At 38.3% G+C, this 21809-nt stretch overlaps 2 protein-coding genes and 1 pseudogene across 3 annotated transcripts in view; 2 read left to right on the top strand and 1 right to left on the bottom strand.

Moving 5' to 3' along the window:
* FAM160A1 (family with sequence similarity 160, member A1) overlaps positions 1 to 21809 on the top strand; it is a 279944-nt gene that overhangs the window by 153981 nt on the left and 104154 nt on the right. The window lies entirely within an intron of this gene.
* LOC105534507 lies at positions 6996 to 8609 on the top strand (annotated as a pseudogene). The gene has a single exon (XR_001005293.1). The product of XR_001005293.1 is annotated as a 28S ribosomal protein S22, mitochondrial pseudogene (transcript).
* Positions 8072 to 9564, bottom strand: LOC105534508 (coatomer subunit beta'-like). The gene is made up of 3 exons (XM_011973233.1): positions 9498 to 9564; positions 9268 to 9339; positions 8072 to 9027 (listed from the first exon to the last, which is right to left on the bottom strand). The coding sequence occupies exons 1-3, from the start codon at positions 9546 to 9548 to the stop codon at positions 8905 to 8907; spliced, it is 246 nt and encodes an 81-aa protein (XP_011828623.1). The 5' UTR covers positions 9549 to 9564; the 3' UTR covers positions 8072 to 8904.

The raw sequence follows: 21809 nt of genomic DNA, 5'->3' as shown, positions 1-21809 counted from the left end.
CCATATTGCTAATAAGATTGACTAACATTTCCAAGGCAAGATATTTCCTTATCCTTCTTAGTTTTCAGAATAACCTACCTATATCGCTCCTCCTGCCCTTAACAAAGAACAGAGGATGTAACTAGTTGATTATAAGAATTATTTTGAATTAAAATTTCCCTATTAAAAAAATTGAAAAAGAAACCTGCTTTGAAAAATGTCTCACCTTCAGGGAAAGGTGAATGCCTGAATGCTGTTATGCTGTTTATTATGCTTTTGGATGAGAAACTTTATTCACTCAACAAATATTTCTTAAGGGCCTATGTGATGGTTAATTATAAGTGTCAACTTGACTGGATTAAGAGCTATCTAGTTAGTTAGTGAAGTGTCACTTCTGGGTGTGTCTGTGCGGTGTTCCCGGAGGAGATCAGTATGTGGGTAGGTGGACAGACCAGTGGGGTAGATCTGCCCTGAGTGTGGATATGGAACATCCAATCTGCCTGGAGGCCCAGATAGACAGAAAAGGCAGAGAAAAGGTGATTTCCTCAATCTCTCTCTCTCTCTCTCTCCTCTCTCCCTCTCTCTCTCTCCTGAAGCTGAGACACTCTTCTTTTCCTGCCCTTTGGCATCAAACTCCAGGCTCTCCAGCCTTTGGACTCCAGTATTTATACCAGCAGCCCCCACTACCCCACTCTCAGGTTCTCAGGCCTTTGGCCTTAGACTAAGAATTAACATTGGCTTTCCTGGTTGTGAGGCTTTCGGACTTGGACTGAGCCACACTACTGGCATCCAGTGTCTCCAGTTTGCAGATGGGTTCCTGTGGGACTTCTTGGCCTCCATAATTGTGTGAGCTAATTCCCCTAGTACGTACGCTTTTGTCTATCTGTCTGTCTGGAGAACTCTGACTGATACAGACTATTATGTGATACTCATTGTGTAAGGCATTGGGGATGTAGCAGTGAGCAAAATGTAGACCTTGCTTTCACGGAGTTTGTAGTCTTGAGGAACAAAAAGACAAATTCTTCTGGGAATTCTTCCCAGTAGTGGAGACATCTAGGCTGAGACCTGAGGAGTGAGAAATCTCAGTTACCCAGGACTGAAGAATATGCCTACCATGATTGGATCTGGAAATGGGAAAGTGGGGATTCAGTATTTGACTTGACTGTTAATGTGGATGTACACATGCAACATGTTAAAGAAGGAGAACCATGAGAATATTTAGGTTTAATAACAGAGTCTTTATCTCAAAAAATGTTTTCTGCTACTTTAGAGCCTAAATTTTGTTTCTTCAGTTGGGCTGGCCTAACAGGTAGGGGTAGATTGAAGTTCTCAAGTTCCAATCACAAAGACATTCTCTTTGGTCCCCACTTCATCAGTTCCAGCAGCACCCGCCACCCCCTGCCTTGCTACTTGTTCCTTAGTTTGAAAACTGCACGGCGGTTTTTTCTCTAGGTTGGCAGTTCTGATTAGAGTGGATTACTGCTACTTGGAAACCAGGAGAGAATAGTGTGACATGCTTTTGTGCAGTGGTACCCTTGATTGGCTGTATCTTGTCCCCTGAAGAGTTGTCATAAAGGACTGTAGGCCATCAGTTGTTACTGTATGTGTGAGCAGTGGCAGAAGTACCTGCAGATACAGTGCTGGTGATATGTTAGAAAGAAGGTATGTCTGAAACAGTCAAGACACACTTCTCTATTTTAGTGTGTAAATGGTTGCTGCAAGAGAAAAGCCACCCTGCAGAGAGGCCATAGGCTCACAGAAAGGTAAGGCTTAAGCTATAAGATCATCTAGTCTAATGTTCTTAGAAGTTTCTTTTTTTTTTTTTTAATCTTAAATCCCATAATCTCAATTATAACCTGTTGTACTCCTCCCCAAAGAACAATAACAGCTTGAAAGGCTTGTTGAAAAGTTGTAATGGGTAAGGGAAGAACTTTCTTAAACACTCTTTTCTTCCCCCCAACAAAACCTTCTGTGGAAATCCAGAATATAAATTTGATAAAACACAGTGAATTGACACCTTAGAGAGTTTTAATATTCACCATTTTTAAAAATATGTGAAGCACCGCTCCTCTCCAAAGCTCTTGGATTCTGGTAGGCACAGATGGAAAAATAGCTCATAGTAATGGCTCACTTTTGTCAGTACTTGCAGTGAGAAAGACTCAGTGCTAGGCTGGGCGCAGTGGCTCATGCATGTAATCTCAGCACTTTTGGAGGCTGAGGCGGGTGGATCACCTGAGTTCAGGAGTTCGAGACCAGCCTGGCCAACATGGTGAAACCCCGTCTCTACTAAAAACATAAAAATTAGCCGGGCATGGTGGCGGGTGCTTGTAATCCCAGCTACTCGGGAGGCTTAGGCAGGAGAATCACTTGAACCTGGGAGGTAGAGGTTGCCGTGAGCCTAAGTCACACCAATGCACTCCAGCCTGGGCCACAGAGCGAGACTCCCTCTCAAAAGAAAAAAAAAAAAAAAAAGATTGTACTGAGCACTTACCCACAGTGTCACATTTAATCTCCCCAGCAGTCCCATGAGGTAGGCACCATTATCATCACCTCTATTTTACAGATGAGGCATTAAGCTTAGAGTGGTTTAATGTCCTGCTGAAGGTTACATGGCTAGTAAGTGCTAGAACTTGTGCTTGAATCTGGGTCTCCATAACTAACCATTCAATGCCTTTAATTAATAATCTAGTGGACTCTTATCACTAGATGCCACAAGTTCATGCCAGCACCAGCACTGGGACCCAGGAATTCATACCCCTGGTCTAGTGTTCTTTGTACTACACCAAAATAGATAACTGCTTTGGAAATATCAGAGTAATATTTAATAAGTGAGCTAGTTCCATGGAAACAGTTTTATCGAGGCCTTTGAACCAGAGTGACTCCATTTTGAATAGGGGCTGGGTAAAATAAGACTGAGACCTGCTGGGCTGCATTTCTAGTAAGTTAGGCATTCTAAGTCACAGGATAAGATAGGAGGTCAGCACAAGTTATAGGTTATAAAGACCTTGCTGATAAAACAGTTTGAGGTGAAAAAGCCAGCTAAAACCCACCAAAACCAAGATGGCAATGAAAGTGACCTCTGGTTGTCCTCACTGCTACACTCCCATCAGCATCATGACAGTTTACAAATGACATGGCAATGTCAGAAAGTTACCCTATATGGCCGGGCACAGTGGCTCATGCCTGTAATCTGAGCACTTTGGGAGGCTGAGCCAGATAGATCACCTGAGGTCTGGAGTTCGAGACCAGCCTGGCCAACATGGCACCACCCTGTCTCTACTAAAAATGCAAAAATTAGCCAGGTGTGGTGGTGCATACCCGTAATCCCAACTACTTGGTATTAGAAATGCAAAGTGCTTGTTCCCCAGTGCCATAAAGAAATAGCACTCGAACATAAATTTAATTTTCTCAGCAGGGCAACTTTTACTTTCTGCAGAAAGGGTGCCCCTCGCAGATGGAACAATGGTGAGAGCACACCTGGACAGGGGAGAGGCAGGAGTTCTTATTCCTGATGCAGGTATTCCATACTGCTGTGTTGTTCCCCTATTGGCTAGGGTTGGACTGCACAGTCTAAACTAATTATGATTGGCTATTTTAAAGAGGGCAGGGGCATGAGCCAGAGTGGTGGGGTGAATAGTTTGGCAGGAAGGACGGTTAGAAACAGGTAACTAAAGGTGACTTAGGTCAGAGCAGGTGATCGGAATGAGTTAGGACAGAGCAGGTGACCAGGGGAACAGATGTGAACTACTGATTTGGACTGGTAGGAAAGTATTTACTGAAACTAGAAGGAAGTGGGCGAGAGAACCAGGAAGCTAAACTTTAAAATGGAGAGTCAAAGAATAAGAGAGCTGAACATACTGACATACTGATTCTTTGAAGAGAAACTTGGGGTTCACTATATTTAACATTGGGAGGCTGAGGCTGGAGAATTGCTTGAACTTGGGAGGTGGAGATTGCAGTGAGCCAAGATCATACCACTGTACTCCAGCCTGGGTGACAGAGTGAGACTCTGTCTCAAAAAGAAAAAAAAAAAAAAAAAAAGTTACCCTATATGGTCTGAAAAGGGGAGGAACCCTCAGCTCTGGGAATTGCCTATGCCTTTCCCAGGAAACTCATGAATAATCCACCTTTTGTTTAGTATATAATAAAAAAATAAGCATAAAAATGGTCAATCAGCCACCCTCAGGGCTGCTCTGCCTATGGAGTAGCCATTCTTTATTCCTTTACTTTCTTAATAAACTTACTTTCACTTTACTCTATGGACTCACCTTGAATTCTTGCACGAGATCCAAGAGCCCTCTTTTGGGGTCTGGATCGGGATCCCTTTCTGGCAAGTTTCCTTAAAAAAAAATGTAGTATGGGACACATGTTCTTTTTTTAATGTAGCTTAAAAAAGACTAGCCTGTAGTCTTTGAAAGAGAGATGAGTATGTGTTAAAGTAAAGGGGAAAATCTCTCCTTCCTTCTCTTTTCTCCCTTACTGTCTACTTTTGTAATCAGAAGATTTAGACTTGAAAAATCTTTAAATAGGATTTGTTTTTGAAAGAACAAGTGAGTGACAGGATTATTTTTCTTGTTCTCCAGGTTGTTGGTATTTATTTGTTTGCCTGTTTATATTTTTAAGTTTTTTATTTTTAATTTTTGTGGGTACATAGTAGGTGTATGCATTTATGGGACACATGAGCTGTTTTGATACAGGCATGCAATATAAAATAATCACATAATAGATAATGGGGTATCCATCCCTCAAGCATTCATCCTTCATGTTACAAACAATCCAATTGTACTCTGATTTTAAAATGCATAATTAAGTTATTATTGACTGTAATCACCCTGCTATGCTATCGAAGAGTAGGTCTTATTCATTCTTTCTATTTTTTGTACCCATTAGCCATCCCCACCTCCCCCTGAAAACCTATGTGTGTATTTTTAAATTAGCCAAATTTTCTAGTAGCCTCACATGAAGGGTAAATAGTTTTAAAATGGTAATGTAAGTACGTAGAGTAAAAGCTAGTTTTTGTGTTCATTCTTAAGATTGGTTTGGTGTCATTTAGAACTATTAAAGGTGGAATATTAGAAAATATTGATTGAACTTACTGAAATAGCTTTGGTGTGTTTTCATTAGTTTGTCTAGCAAAGTAATATTCTTTACTGGTTTTTGAAGGCTTGTACCATTTACAAGATTTCTGAATTTAAAAAGCTAATATTTTCCCTCTCTCTAAGTGTCTTTAATAACCTTAGATATGTAGTTTCTTAGTTGATGGATACTGATGGTTCTAGTTGCTTGACATCCTGGGATGCAGAGACTCTGAGGTGGAGATTTACCTGCAGGAGTTTGTTAGGGTACATTCTCTGAATCAGCACCTGTGGGGGAGAGAAGCAGGACTGTGCAGAGGATGATGATGGACTGCCATCAAGTCCTTTCTAAGGCCTAGGCTGACCCTACAGGAAACTCTGAAACTGGGTTGACCCCCTCAGGATTGTCCTGAGTTGGGGTTGGGGGCAACATCCTCCTTTAGTCATGGATATGAACTGCCCTTAATCATGGGCAAATCATGGGCAAAGCAGCCCTCTTTGGCAGAGGGAAACTTCTGGAGAGGGCTGACAGCCAACAGCACTCTTAGCAGCTGGGAGAATAAATTTTTTGGTCCTGGAGGGGTTTAGGGGGACCTGAGAGCATCCATTACAGTGCTATTAATGCTTGAAATTTAGTAAAAGGGTAGGGGAAGTGGACAAAAGGTCATCAGATAATCTCTGTGTGATGAACATAGTGTTAAGGTAGATAGGTAATTGTGCAAGTATAACTAAGATTCAATGCCATCCCCATCAAGATACCAATGACTTTCTTCACAGAATAGGAAAAAACTACTTTAAAGTTCATATGGAACCAAAAAAGAGCCTGCATTGCCAAGACAATCCTAAGCAAAAAGAACAAAGCTGGAGGCATCATGCTACGTGACTTCAAACTATACTACAAGGCTATAGTAATCAAAACAGCATGGGACTGGTACCAAAACAGAGATATAGACCAGTGGAACAGAACAGAGGCCTCAGAAATAACACCACACATCTACAACCATCTGATCTTTGACAAAGCTGACAAAAACAAGAAATGGGAAAGGATTCCCTATTTAATAAATGGTGTTGGGAAAACTGGCTAGCCATATGTAGAAAGTTGAAACTGGATCCCTTCGTTATGCCTTATACAAAAATTAATTCAAGATGGATTAAAGACTGAAATGTTAGACCTAAAACCATAAAAACCCTAGAAGAAAACCTAGGCAATACCATTTAGGACATAGGCACGGGCAAGGACTTCATGGCTAAAACGCCAAAAGCAATGGCAACAAAAGCCAAAATAGACAAATGGGGTCTAATTAAACTAAAGAGCTTCTGCACAGCAAAAGAAACTACCATCAGAGTGAACAGGCAACCTACAGAATGGAAGAAAATTTTTGCAATCTACTCATCTGACAAAGGGCTAATATCCAGAATCTACAAAGAACTTAAACAAATTTGCAAGAAAAAATCAAACAACCCCATCAAAAAGTGGGCAAAGGATATGAACAGATACTTTTCAAAAGAAGACATTTATGTAGCCAACAGACACATAAAAAGTACTCATCATCACTGGTCATCAGAAATGGAAATCAAAACCACAATGAGATACCATCTCACACTAGTTAGAATGGCAATCATTAAAAAGTCAGGAAACAACAGATGCTGGAGAGGATGTGGAGTAATAGGAATGCTTTTACACCGTTGGTGGGAGTGTAAACTGGTTCAACCATTGTGAAAGACAGTGTGGCAATTCCTCAAGTATCTAGAACTAGAAATACCATTTGACCCAGCCATCCCATTACTGGCTATGTACCCAAAGGATTATAAATCATGCTACTATAAAGACACATGCACCCGTATGTTTATTGTGGCACTATTCGCAAGAGCAAAGACTTGGAACCAATCCAAATGTCCATCAATGATAGACTGGATTAAGAAAATGTGACACTGATAATCATGGCGCCCCTCAGAACCACTGTGTCGCTGTGGAGCCTCCTGAGGGGTTCTGCAGGTGTGGAAAGGGTCTGTTTCTGGGCTCGAATCCAGCCCTGGCATGGTGGCCTGCTCCAACCGCTACCTTGCTCTTTCGAGGTGGGGCTGCCACGCTGCTGGTCAGCTCCGAGGCCGCAGAATCTGGTAGCCCAGATACCAAGAAACCTACATTTATGGATGAAGAAGTTCAAAGCATACTCATGAAAATGACAGGCTTGAACTTGCAGAAGACTTTTAAACCAGCTGTACAAGAACTGAAGCCACCAACCTATAAGCTAATAACTCAGGCACAATTGGAAGAGGCTACAAGACAGGCAGTTGAGGCAGCTAAAGTACGATTAAAAATGCCACCGGTTCTGGAAGAGCGAGTACCAATAAATGATGTGTTAGCTGAAGATACGATTTTGGAAGGAACAGAAACAACCAAATATATGTTTACTGATATATCATATAGCATACCACACCGGGAGCGTTTTATTGTCATTAGAGAACCAAGTGGCACACTACGCAAAGCCTCTTGGGAAGAACGGGACCGGATGATGCAAGTTTATTTCCCAAAAGAAGGTCGTAAAGTTTTGACACCAATAATTTTCAAGGAGGAAAATCTTAGGACTATGTATAGCCAGGACAGGCATGCTGATGTCCTCAATCTCTGCTTTGCCCAGTTTGAGCCAGATTCCGCTGAGTATATCAAGGTTCATCACGAGACCTATGGAAGATATAGATAAACACGGAAAATATGACCTTTTACGTTCAACAAGATACTTTGGTGGAATGGTGTGGTATTTTGTAAATAATAAAAAGATTGATGGTTTGCTGATTGACCAGATTCAGAGAGATTTAATCGATGACGCAACCAGCTTGGTCCAGCTGTATCACATACTCCATCCAGACGGCCAGTCGGCTCGAGAGGACAAGGATCAGGCTGCTGAGGGAATAAATTTAATCAAGGTCTTTGCAAAAACAGAAGCACAGAAGGGAGCCTATGTAGAACTAACACTGCAAACTTATCAAGAAGCACTCAGTCGCCATTCTGCAGCTTCCTAAAAATATTTTTAAAATACATTTATTTTACTAAATACTGACTACATTTCTCTGTTAATATTGAGCTAAACGTTAAAAAATGACCGGATTAAAAGGTATCAATTTGTAGTTCTCCCTACAAAGCAAAAATTGTTACCCTATTCACTTTTCTAGGCTACAAGGGTATTTGAGTGCCTGGTTATGAATTTCTTGAATCATGTTAGATGAGTGTACAGTTAAAAAGTATGGTTTTTTTTGTGTGTGTGTTACCAAATAAGGTAAATGGTAATTTAGACAGACCCCAGCTTAATGAGGTCAGAGGAACAGAGGTTTCACATCCTGACTCCAGAAATGGGTAGCTGCTAGATAAAATTGGAGCAAGACCTGTGGAATGATGCAATGAGGTCAAGAAAAAGAGTTTAGAGAATTACAGCATGGATGTTCAGCTCTAAGAAAAATGTGATTGACAGCATTTGAAAATGCAGATTTAGTTATGCAAAGAAAAGAGAGTGGGGCTGATCCCTAGGCAAGGTGTAGTTTCGGCTCAGCCTTCTAAAACTAGAAGCCTATTTTCATTGTTGAGAAAGGAAACAGAAGTATCTTCCATTAATTCAGAAGGTTTTAGGAGATACGGTCTAATAGTATGGAAAAAATCAAAGCCCATGTCTGTTTTAGTTAACAAGGAAAACACAGTGATTTAAATGCTGCACATAAACTCTTCTTAAGATGATATGGGCATTATGTTCCCAGTGGTCCACAGTATTTACATATAAAAATCTAAGAAATTTCTCATAGTCCAAAGCGCTGTGGTCAGGGTAGCAATCAATACCTATATATAATAATGATCTGTTTAGTCAGGTAAATGGAAAGCATTACAGTCAATCATCCAAATATCTTCATCCAGATTGATATCTGTTATGTCAATATCTTCTAATTCCAAATTATCCAAATCTACTTCTAGTTCGAGTAAACTCTGCAAACAAAAGAGGGTAATTAAGTTTTACAGTACTGTTAAAGGGAAGTTATCTGTGGGTTCATGATCCAAAGTGAGAACTAAAATTTTCTTAATAGTCAAAAAAACATCTTCCCATTTCAAAGCCGCTGCTCTGAAACTTGATTCTGTCTCTTAAACCACAGAGGCCTATGTATTCTCCAAATATTGATGGGGAGGAGGATGGGGTAGAGGGAGGTTTGAGTATGATGTCTGACCTACCTTTTCTTCTTTGTTGGCTGTGTGGGAGGCCACAATAACTGGAATAGGAGAAGCAGGTTTCCCATCAAGTTCCTGAAACCCCAAGTGAAGATATTTATGAAGACAAGGAAATTTACTCAGGAATTTAAAGTTTTCCCCCAAGAGAAGGATGATCAGAATTAGGAAGTGGGAGATGATGTTTAAAAGTGAACCATCTCAGCCAAATTTATCACATGAAGTACTCTGCTGACCTGTTGAGCTGTAGAGCTTGAGGGCTGAAAGCCTTTTTTTGCCTCTTCCATGACGTTTCTCTCTTCATTTGGCTATTGGAGAATAAAGCAATGATGAAATGAGATATTTTGAAATCATAACTTACCTATGAACTTGGCCTAAATCCCATATATCAGCTCTTAATTTAAAAAAAAAGTATCTACTGCAGTTCCAAATCTGAAGTCACGAATGTACTTCCACCCTGTAGTTACAATAAATGAAGCTTGATATCCTGGCCACTCACTGTGAGAAAAAAGAAAATATGGCACATATATACCATGGAATACTATGCAGCCATTAAAAAAGGATGAGTTCATGTCCTTTGCAGGGACATAGATGAAGCTGGAAACCATCATTCTGAGCAAACTGTCACAAGGACAGAAAACCAAACACTGCATGTTCTCACTCATAGGTGGGAATTGAACAATGAGAACATTTGGACACAGGGTGGTGAACATCACACACTGGGGCCTGTCATGGGGTGGAGGGGTGGGGGAGGGATAGCATTAGGAGAAATACCTAATGTAAATGATGAGTTAATGGGTGCAGCAAAGCATCACGGTGCATGTATACATATGTAACAGACCTGCACGTTGTGCACATGTACCCTAGAACTTAAAGTATAATTAAAAAAAACAAAAACAAAAACCGAAAACAAAAACAAAAAGATGTAATCCATTAACAGATCCATTTCTCCCGGGTGTGTGTGTGTTTATGTTAAGGAGGTTTGGTACATAACTCTGTAAAAATAGAACCACCTTTCTTACACAATTTATTTGATTCATGGTGTGATTTGTTCTAGTGTTAAATTCCAAACCTGGCTAAGCCACAGATCTTTAAATTGCACATACAGGAATGTGCTTTGTATTATAATTATTTGAGGAAAAATCTGGGACTATGTGACATGGAGAAGATGAATATGATCAGCAGAAATTTTATAAAACCAGGAGTCAAATTGCAGAATCTGATCCACAGTGGGAGATTTAATATGAAGATCAATGTGATGAATGACTTGAATTTTTATTTTTATTTTATATAATATCACATGGTTTTGTATTTCATAAACAATTACAAGAAAATCACATATAATTACATCTTAATTTGCTAATTTAAATTGTATTAAAACACGGAATATATACAGCTGAATTTATGGGCTATTCCTTGTATTATTGATCAGTATCTGCCATGGGAAAGGGAAGAAACAAACATTTTTTAGTCCGCATTTTGGGTAGTTTATCTCTCAATACAGTTAACGTATCCTTTCCTTTAGAATAAAGTAATTAATTGAGATACTTTAAGTGATTAATATTTAGTGCTTTTTTTCTTTTTCCTGGTAGGATAATCAGTTTTGTTTATATTTCTAACATGTATTAGAATTACTAACCAGTTGGACTCGATTTATGTAGCTAGACTTGACTTAACCAGGGAAATGGAATATCTGTAGTGGCTGAAATGCCAAGTTTCTAGACTGAGTGATACATTGTGGTGGTAGCAATGACTAGTAAACCAGTTGTTACACCTTCTTCAAGTCATTGTTTTGCCTATTTGCAATCTTTTAATATCTCTAAAAGTTGGATTTGTGATAGGTGAAAGTTTCAAGACACTGTTCTGTTGACCTTATGGCCAAGCAAACAAACAAACAAAAAACAAGTGTAGAGCTTTCATTAGAGACTGAATTGGAGGAAATCACATCATGTTTTTATCAGCACTCTTGTTATTTGCTTAAGTGAATTGCTTCCTTGTATCACCCTCGGATCTATTCCTATGCAAACAAGGTATTTATGCAGGAGTTCCTTCCTGGTAAAGCCATTCCTAAGCCCCTCTTCTGATCACAGCTGACCATTGACTCCTGGCTCCCATCCAGTCCTCCCAGTGCTCTGACTTTGCTTCTTACTACCCATGTGACCAGTCACTTTTCTCTAGGCTTCAGTTTCTTCATCTGTAAATGGGGATGGCGCCCTACCTCAGTGGGTGGTTGTAAGAATTGAACAGACAATTTAGTGTGGTGCCTGGCACAGAGTAAGTGCCCAATAAGCAGTGGCTTTTCTCACTGGTGGCTGTTACTGTTACCTGCTGATGCAAACACCTCTCCATAGTAAGCTGCTTATCCCTGACGCCTGGGACTAGATTTTATTCATATCCCCACACTGCACATCTTGGGCTCTTGGATTAAATGCTTACTAAATCAATACATGAATAACATAAAAATGTGATCCCTACCTTCAAGGAGACCAGACTGATTCTGAAATAATCACAGCACAAAGCAGAAACTACATCACCATAGGGAGATGTAGTTAAAATAAAAGGTTTAGAGGAGAAAGATATTAATAGGCAGGTTTAAGGCAGGTACTTAGTAGGCACTTTGTTCAGCGTAGTGTTTTTGATGTTGGTAGCCAAAGGTTTTGGGATGCTGAAAATTTCTGGACATGTTCTATTTCTACTGTGAAATTTTTCACCCTTCAGTTTTAATGACAACTTGTTCTTTTACTTGCACATGTGACAGGGATGGACGAGTGCTCCCTTTTAGCCCACGCAGGTGGAATGAAATCTGAGGGCATCTGTTAAAAGCATCCAGTTTCTTTTTACACTTTTGCAACCATTTACTAAATATGTTTTCATTTCTTCTGGTTTGCTATTAGACTGAATACAATAATTTCATATGCCTTGTTGTAGTTAGTGTGTGTAGATAATTCAAACATTTTTGCGTTTTTAAAACTTCCATTATATAGTTATTCCACTTAATGACTTTGAAAAGATTCTTTCTCCAGAGAGAGAGAGTCAAACCGGAATTAGTTATTTTTTAATCACTTTTTTGGGACAGCATGTTCTGCTTTGTGGTTCTCCCCTCCAATCACATAAGCTAGATTTACTTGAGAAATCATAGGGGGCTCTGTTCAGGCAGTTACTTGTTTGATTCCCCCAGAGGCACTGGCTCTTTGATCTTCTACTAGTGTAACTCCTCTGATCTTTTATTCTGTAAGGTGTTTGTGTCTCTGTATGATGGATGTTTCACTGACCCAAGTAAATGGAAGAACATTTTCTCTAGCCTTTAAATGTATTGCTTTCCTTGTTCTTTCAAAAAACATACTTTTCTTGAGTAAGAACATTTAGAGGCATCTGGCATCAAATCAACAGAATTGTGGCCTTTAATGGAATTTGAGGCACTGTGAAGTGGTTTGATTGGTAAGAATCCATTTTTGTCTCTTTCTCCTTGACTGTGCCCCCGCTTACACAATAACAAAAACAACTCTTCTCCTCCTCCTCTTATTTTTCGAAACAAGAGTATCTGATTTCATTGAATTCTGTACTTTTTTATTTTACTTTTTTGAAATAAAAAAGTTCTTAAAAGGTTTTTATTGTCACTTTCATTTTCTTCCTTGAAGGGGAGGAAAAACTCTCAACTGTGTACAGAGTAAATTAAATTACGAGAAAAATAACCTATGGAGTTAAACAAGATGAACTGAGGTTTTGGAACAAATCTAAGAATTGCCTTGATGTTGTAGATAGTTTAATCCATGATTCAGAGATATATTAGTCACTTTGATAGACTGTTGATTTGACTAATTACCCCGAAGGCTGACTGGCTGACTGAATTGCTCAAGTCAGCTAGTAATTTTGATCAAATCAGCGAGTAATTATGGTTTTGTGCAAGCAACAAATATAGAATACTGATTATGTTAGACTAAAGAAGATGTCATTGTGATATAATCATATAAAATATTTAATTCAAGCACCATAGCGTTCTTTTTATTTTTTCTTACTCTAAGGTTTACATTCTCAGAACAAATAATAGAAAAAGTTGTGGCAACTTTTTGGAGAGAATAATTTTATTCTCTCAATAAACAATGCATAAATGTGAACGATTCTCTGGTGCTAAGGTAAATACTCTTATATTTTAAGTGTACTTTAATTATAATATGCATATTTTGGGAGCCTTCAGAACTAAATATGGTCAGATTTTTAAAGCTGAAAGTTCTCTTTACATTTCTCATAGAAAGAAGCTAGAAAGGAGCAACTTATATGGGAAAGCTGGAAGTTACTGCTGCTAATTTCCTTACCAGTTCATTCTATAATTATTAATATTAGTATGATCAGGTCCACTAAAATCCAGATGCTTGTATTTGTTTGGTTTCTATTCTGTCATCATCCTTTCCCTCACTTTTGAAAATTCTTTCTACAGAGGATGATGTTTATTATTGAATTCTAATTAGCAGTGTTTGTATGCTATATTTGTGGGTTTTCAAAACATTTTAGAAACACAGACATGTTTACTTAATGGAAAAATCTGTCTTTAATTTTACTTGAGTTGTTGGATGGCTTACCTGTATTATATTCCTTTTCTATGGAAGCAGGAAATATAATTTACTTGGAACTCTGTGTAGATTTCAGTGTATAATTAGTAACGTTTGTGAAGCCCCTCCAGGGTACTCCAGTTTTGTGTAGTCTTTTCATTTATTGTATATGTTCTTGGCATTATCTGCCACTTAAAACCAGAGATTGAAAGGGAGAGGTGGAGAGAGGGAGGACAATCACTTGCAAGGTTAGGATAATTTTGAGTTTATTCTTCAGGAATTATAGATGTATACCTGCCCTTTCCACCAGCCTCTCATAGTGTGGGTGTCTCTCTGTGCTGAAAGTAGTTCTTGCATTTGAAGACATACATTATTTTTTGAACAACCTGACCCCAAATGCTTACTGCATTGTTGAATATTCAGCTGTTTCTCCAACTTAATGAGAAAAAAAAATGTGTTGGTTTCCAACAGATGCCTTACTAAGGGATGTTTGGTGGTAATTTTTGGTATTTTAATATTTTGCCATATTCAGTAACATCAGAACCTAGTCCTCAGATATTGCAATTTCACTCTAATAGTATTGAGTCAGATAATAAATTTTTGGTAATTCCCTAATGCAGAAAATGGAAGTGGATTATTGTGAATACATGTGTTAATAACATATAAAATTATTTTTACAAAAAAGGAACTACCTAGGTTCCTCTTTTGCTACCTAGTTGCTCTTCACAACTCCTTTGATTTTAGAAGTCAATTAACTCCAAAGTGCAGGATGCTTTCAAGGGGGAAGTAGGAACCTTGTCTATTCTTGCTCATTGTTTTCTACCTGAAGCACCAACTCTAGGGAGCAGTAGTGCCAAATGCCAAATCTATCTGAAGCAAAACTTAATTTAGAATAGCCTTTGATTTTTCTTTTCTTGCTTTTACTTTCTCTTTTTTCTCCCTGTACAAAAGACATTGATACACACATGCTAATTTAGTGGAGAAGACTTTTAATTAAAGAAGCATAGATAGCCTGAAACCATTCAAGTGTATGCCAGTCACTCTAGAGGCAAGTGTAGATGAATTGAAGCAGAATATGGGAGAGTTGTGATCTACCCACTTGCTTCTGGAGGCTTATGGATAAATTAATGCATTCTTCTCCATAGAGACAGCCTCTCTGCTTGGAGGGGTGGCGGCCATCTAGTCAATAAGCCATCTTTGCTGTGACAGAGGAGTTGCTCAGTGTAAGTTGTTTCAGCTTTTACTTTTATTTCTTGGAAGTACAGCATGGTAAGCCTAAATTCTGGACCTCCAAGCAGATATTAGAGCCTCCATTATCCTTTGCTAATTGAAGGTGACACGGGGCTTTTTCTATTGCAGGGTCTCTGAAAAGGCAACAACTATTGCTTATTATTTACATCTGTATGCTGAACTAGACTTACACGTGTATGTGTGTATGTGCTACAGTGTATGTTGCTCTAGGTACAAGGGAGAGACATTGAGAATATACTCTTTGTTGAGTGAGATACAGTACTGCTTTATTCAGGGGTAAACAATCTCATCAAAATTTCACCAAATGATGCTTGCGACAAAACGAAAGCTTCAAAGCAGTTAGATCTGCCGTTAGTGAGTGCAATATTTTAAAGAGGAAGTTTAAGAAACTTATTTACAGGTGCGTAATGATACTTAGTTTTCAGAATAAATCTTAATCTGAGAGAATAGGTTTTTGCGAGTAGAAGAACAATCTCATAAGAAAAGCCAATTTAAGAGTTGTGGTGTAGTCAGGCGCAGTGGCACATGCCTGTAATCCGAGCACTTTGGGAGGCTGAGGTGGAAAGATCACTAGAGCTTACGAGTTCGAGACCAGCTTGGCCAACATAGTGAAACCGTGTCGCTGCTAAACGTACAAAAATTAGCCAAGTGTGGTGGTGCACGCCTGTATTCCCAGCTACTCAGGAGGCTGAGACATGAGAATCGCTTGAACCCAGGAGGCGGGAGTTGCAGTGAACCAAGATCGTGTCACTGTACTCCAGCCTGATGACAGGGCAAGACCCTGTCAAAAAAAAAAAAAGAAAAAAAGTTGTGGTGAATAGTGGTCAAACTGCTCAAGTGAAGTTACAGTAAGCTGAATGCAGGAAGCTTTTCTGGATATGAGAAACTTTGTAGTGAGCTACATTAAGTTTGACCGATTTTGTTGTTCCTTAAAAAGAGGTCCTAGAAAAAATTGTTGAGAACCACTGAGGCTCCCTGAAAGGGTTTTGGGGAACCCCAGGGTCCCTCAGACCACATTTGGGGAACCACTGATCTAGACTGACAAAAACTTTGGCAGAAGATTAATTTTACAAATTCCTAGAGTTAGGAATCTCTTAGACTGAAGGTAAATTGCATACATTTAATTCACTGAGTATCGTGCAACAATAATATTAAGACAACCACTTAAAAAGTGCTTCTAAAAATAAGACTACTACTCTTCTGAATTATTTACATTTTCCTGATATGTTATTTTTGTATATATTTATTCCATTGGAAGTTAGCAAGTCTTCTAGGTACAGATGTAGTTGGTTTTCCTTTATGTGTTTTCTGTTAAATCTCTTTCAGACATTTGGTAGTCTTATGATGGAGTCAAATAGCATATTATATTAAGCTAGTCTTTTATCCCTACTCATACCCATCAGGCTATACTCATTTGGCAGGTACTTTCCTTTCATATTGAGACTCAGAAGAGTCTTCAAATCTGTTGTCATTGCTATGCTTATGATAGAGCAAGTACTTTTCCTTTTATTTAAGTTGTTCTTTTGCTTTTATTTTGTTAAATAAAAAATGTTTTTGCTAAGTAGCAGATAAATATGGTACAAAATTCAAAAGTCAAAGAAGGTACAGTTTGAAAAGTGAGTCTCTCTCCTTCAGCTGTCCCCTAGCCCCCAGTGCCCTGTGCTGACTCAGCCACCTTAGAGTTCTTGTGTATCTTTTCAGAAATCTTCTATGCTTTTACAATCAGATGGGCTAATACGTTGCTTTTCTTCTTACACAAATGGTGGCATACTGTATTTGCTGTTCTGTTTACATTTTGGCAACCTTCTCCTATCAGTACATTAAGAGCTGTGTCTTTTTTGTTAATTGTAACATAGTATTCCATTACACAGAAGTACCATCGTTTATATAACCAAACCAGTATTGATGGATATGTAGGGTCTTTTCAGTCATTTACCATTTAAACAATGCTGCAAAGTACTAGTGTAATTAGTAGCTATAGTTAGAGAGGTACTGGTGGCTAAGAGAATGTGTCTGGGTCTGACTTGATAGTCTGAGTCAGACTCCATGATATCTGTGTGACTTTCATGAGATGAGTTCTTTTTATGTCTGCTCTATTCATAGCAGAACTTTTTGTTATCACAGAAGTCACAAAATTCCACAACTACATCTTCAGTAATACCATTAGAATGTGAACTGACTATTAGCGTGTTTTGGGACTCGATTCTCAATGGTTTTACCACGAATGCATCTTTAAAGTGGGTTTTAAACTTTTTTGAAGTGGGGCACCTCATGGACCCTTTTTAGAATTGGCTGAAAACTACGGCTACCTCTCTTCAGAAAAATATGCCCACAGTTTGTGAGATTCATAGATCTCATATGGAATTATGGAATTTTGGAAAATATATGGAATTTTACTGTTATTTCACTAATTACACTTAGTACTTTTATGTCATGTGTGGATGAAGAACCTTTTTGAAAGGATGTTTTTCATGTTTCAAAAGGTAAGCATCACATCATCTGGGTAACACCATAGGTTGCAAAGCTGCACATGTTCACATGAAGGGATTTAAAGCACTGGGTGGGGAACTAATTCTGATTGATAAAACTGTAGATACAGGTATTAGACTAAACAGCATCACTCGTCAAAGGTACCTACTTTTCCAGAGAACATGACCAAGACAAAAACTTACATTTCTTTTTTTTTCCAGGAACATTTTTGGAAAGAACTTTATGAAGTGAGAGGGTTCTTCTTAGAAAGATTCAGAGCATCTACTTCAAGTCTCTCCTTTCAAGTTCTACCCTATAGAAGTTGTCAGATCATTTTTTTCTGCATTTACCTTAGTCAACTTTTAGGGTTTTGTGGCAGAAATCTTAAACAAGGTGTTTTTTAGTAGCTTTCAACAAAATAGTGATGTAAAAGGATGGTTTATACTATCAAGAGTACAGTGATCAGTTGGGTTGTTGGGGAGACTTTCCCCAAAAATGATCCAATTTTTAGGTTCCAACAAATCACCCTACGTTTATAAGAAACTTTTCTGTTCAATCACCAATGAGCTGATGTCTCAATACTTGCTATCAATTTCAAAATACATAATTTTTACATTCTAAATCCTTGCCTGTAGGGGTTTAATTTCTTCTTTAAAAAATTTTTTTAAAGTTTTGATCTTTATCGAGGTATAATTGATCTACTTAGTTTCTTAAATAGCTTTAAAATTAAGTCCAAAAACAAATTTCAGATAGGAATTTGAATATTAATTTTAATTTTTCTTTTCACATTTATTCTGCTCATCAGTCAGTTGCATGGCACATGGGTATGACATAGTTGGTAGCCTGTTCTTGTGAAACTAAGGTGTAAAATGAGGTAGGATTGTTTCATGGGATTATTAAGTTTTAGGCATCTTGTTACTATTTTGAAGCATGTATTTTCCAAAGCTGGAAACCATTTGGAATGTGTGTATTGAGAGAATTTTCTTTGCGCGCGTTTTGTGTGTTAACTGGTGACCTAGAAGCTGGTGGAATGAAATAAGATTCTGATTTACTGAAATGATGGACGTTGTACAGTGAATGAACTGGAGTTAAACTATGGCAAGTTGAGGGAGGGTTAAGCACAAGGTCCAGAAGAATAGGGGGCTATTAGATGCTTGCTTTATATTTCACAGTCCAGCATTGCCCTGTGATATTGCGGTGAAAGAGAAAAGAGAACTGGGCCAGAAGATTAGAGCACAGGAGGATTTAGGTTTAATAGGATTTTATGAGCCTCCAAGAAGAGGTTGTCTGAGGTAGTTTGACCCAAAATGAAACACCCTCCTCAATACTGCTATTAGTTATAATTGAGGGCACAAGGTTCACCTCTCTTAAGGTGTTCCCAATATTTGATGAGTCTTCATCCTTAGATGGAATTTTACATGATAAGCACATTTACAGTAATAGACTTTTTATATATTTTTTATGTATTTAGTAGCAGCCAATTCAGGGCATTCCAAAGTACATTCTCAAACAATGAATTTTTCTATTGACAGTTGCTCAGGAAATAAACAAACAAAACCTCAACCATGGAATTATATTTACTGTGGCTGCTTCCTGTGCTGTAAGTTCCTTAAGTGAAATATGCCTTAATGGTAAAAAAGAATACAGATAGAATCCCATCTGCAACTAGAATTCTTATGAAGATTTTTGTACAAAGGCCATCATCCTTCTTTAATGATTATCTGATTACCCCTCTCCAGTTGGTATAACAGTTGTGATAAAGTACATAAAATAATGACTCAAGCTGTAAGAGACCTAAGAAATCTTACTTTAGTTCTAACTGCTTACCTAAGTGACATTCCAAAAGAAGAGTCCCATTTTTCACTCAAGGTTTCACAGCTGGTTAGAGCTAGAACTAGAGTTTTGGGAACCTACCTCCTAGCTCGAAGCTCAGATTCCCAGGTTGGGACTTTAAATTTTTAGACTTTCAGGCTTGGACTGAGTCAACAACTCTTAGCCATTATCCTTTGTTCCCTACTTTAAATCTGCCTAAATTCTCTAGCCATTTCCACAAACCCATCAGAGTGATATCAGAAGGGATGAAGAAGGAGGGGTAGAAAGGGAGCCAGCTGTGCTTTCCATCAAGTATAAGGTAGTGGTTTTGGTTTGGAAACTCACCACGAAAGACTTGGCTTTGCCTCCCTTTTATCTCTAGCACTCTGCTACCTGTGTTCTTGATCTCATCTTTCTTCTGCTCCTTTTGCTCCATCAAAATTCTTTTCCTTATATCTTCAAATTATGCGTGTTCATTGGTTCATTCCCATTAGGCCTGCAAATATAATCACTTTTCCTTGAATAAAAATGTTCCTTTGGCTCTGTCTCCCCTTAAGGTGGCTATCCTATTTATTTCCCTTAAGAATTTTGAAAAATTCATCATTAGAGGATATTTATTTAAATAGATAAAAGAATTGAAGGATGGTATGAGATAATATTTAAATGCCAAAATATTTATAGTTTAAGTTTAGTCTGATAGTAAGAAAGGGATATATCAAAATATAGTAATTGATAGTTCAGGAAAAAAAATGCGATTTTGACATATTTTTAGCTTTTCTAATTATTGTAGCTTTCCAAAGAGTCTGAAGTTGGGTAAGATGTCTATCTGGGAATGAAATTTTTACATTGGAAAAGAGATGTGATTTAGATGGCTAGAATCTGAGGTTTTATAATTATATATTTTATTATTCTGTAAGGTGGAAGCATATGTTTTGCTTTTTTCATAGTCAAATAAAAATATATATTTTTGAAAAACAGCAAATAAAATTGATACAATTCTTTGGCCAGTTATCCCTGTCTCTTAACAATATTTAATAGAATTTTTCTTTCCTTATTGATGGAAAGTATTTTTATATATAATATTAATGAGATATAAATATGGCCACTCAATAATGTCTATAGTCAGTTCTGTCTTTGCAGTGTAGAATTTATGCTGAAATATCAAGCTGTTGTATATATATTTTGACAGCTCATCTCTTTCTTGCTCATTCTCCCAACCAAAAAAGTCAACCACACCACACACCTACGCGCACCCACTTTGAGTGTTTTTTTTGTGTTGGTGGTTTTTTTGAAGAAAGATAAAAAAAATCACTCCTTGGCATCTAAGTGGTTTGTAGAGCTCTCTCTCAGGCATGAAACTTGAGTCAATGTGCATGTGTGACTTTACGGGAAGAACAGACTGCATGTGTGCCAAGAGTGGCAAGGTTTGCTTCAAACATTTTCGGCATCACGTAGCTTAGACTGAAGAGTGTAGAGGGAAAGAAAGGAGAAACGTCTGATGATGCCATATTCCTGACAGACTCACATTTAGTAACTGCAGCCCCTTTACCTACTTACCTTGGCTTCGTTCTGTCCTTTGTTCTTCTCTTGGGAGGTTTAGCTGTGATTTGAGAGTTTAATAAGAAGCTTAGAGTGGCTGCAAAAAAGGAAAAAAACACCAGTAACGGGAAAATGCAGTGTGTTGAACACCTTAGTGCTTGAGGAAATATGTCCTTATGCATCTCTCATAAATATGGAGCCATCTCTTTCCATTTTATTAATGTATTACCCTGGTGACATGCCAGTGTTTTAATACTCTAATATGGAATAAGACAGAGAGAGAGAGAGAATGAAAATATCCAACTTTTTGTTGTTCTCTGGGTGTGCTAGGTAGTATTTTTCATTTGTAGGATCTTCTGGCATACTTGTTTCCTTCTCAAACTTAGCTTGTTTGACTTGCCTCATTCCTTCTTTTCTTTTCTCTCCCAAGTTTTCTTTATATTGTAGTTTCTTCATTCATGATACATTTTAATTCTTTAGGCATCTGTTTCAAACGTATAGTTGGATAAGAATAAACGAAATGAGATGCACTTTTCTTAGAAATGTTACAAATTCCTTTAGAGAATAGGGCCAGTGATTATAGCCCTTAGAAAGGAGAATATAGTTTCCTAGAAAGAGCACTGGACTGGGAATACAGAGATTTATATTCTGTTTCTATCAAAATTAACTTGTGCTGGGCATGGTGGCCCATGCCTGTAATCCTAGCCCTTTGGGAAGCCAAAACGGGAGAATTGCTTGAGCTCAGGAGTTCGAGACCAGCCTGGGCAACATAGGGAGACCCTGTCTGTACAAAAAATGAAAAAAAATTGGACGGGTGTGGTGGCACATGCCTGTAGTCCCAGCTATTCAGGAGGCTGAGGCGGGAGGATTGCTTGTGCCCGGGAGTTCAAGGCTGCAGTGAGCTATGATGGCTTCTGCATTCCAGGCTGG

The sequence above is a fragment of the Mandrillus leucophaeus genome, unplaced genomic scaffold (genome assembly GCF_000951045.1).
Source record: "Mandrillus leucophaeus isolate KB7577 unplaced genomic scaffold, Mleu.le_1.0 Scaffold136, whole genome shotgun sequence".
Taxonomy (NCBI): Eukaryota; Metazoa; Chordata; class Mammalia; order Primates; family Cercopithecidae; genus Mandrillus; species Mandrillus leucophaeus.
Note: the sequence above shows the minus strand (reverse complement) of the source record. Positions and strands in the feature narration are given on the sequence as shown.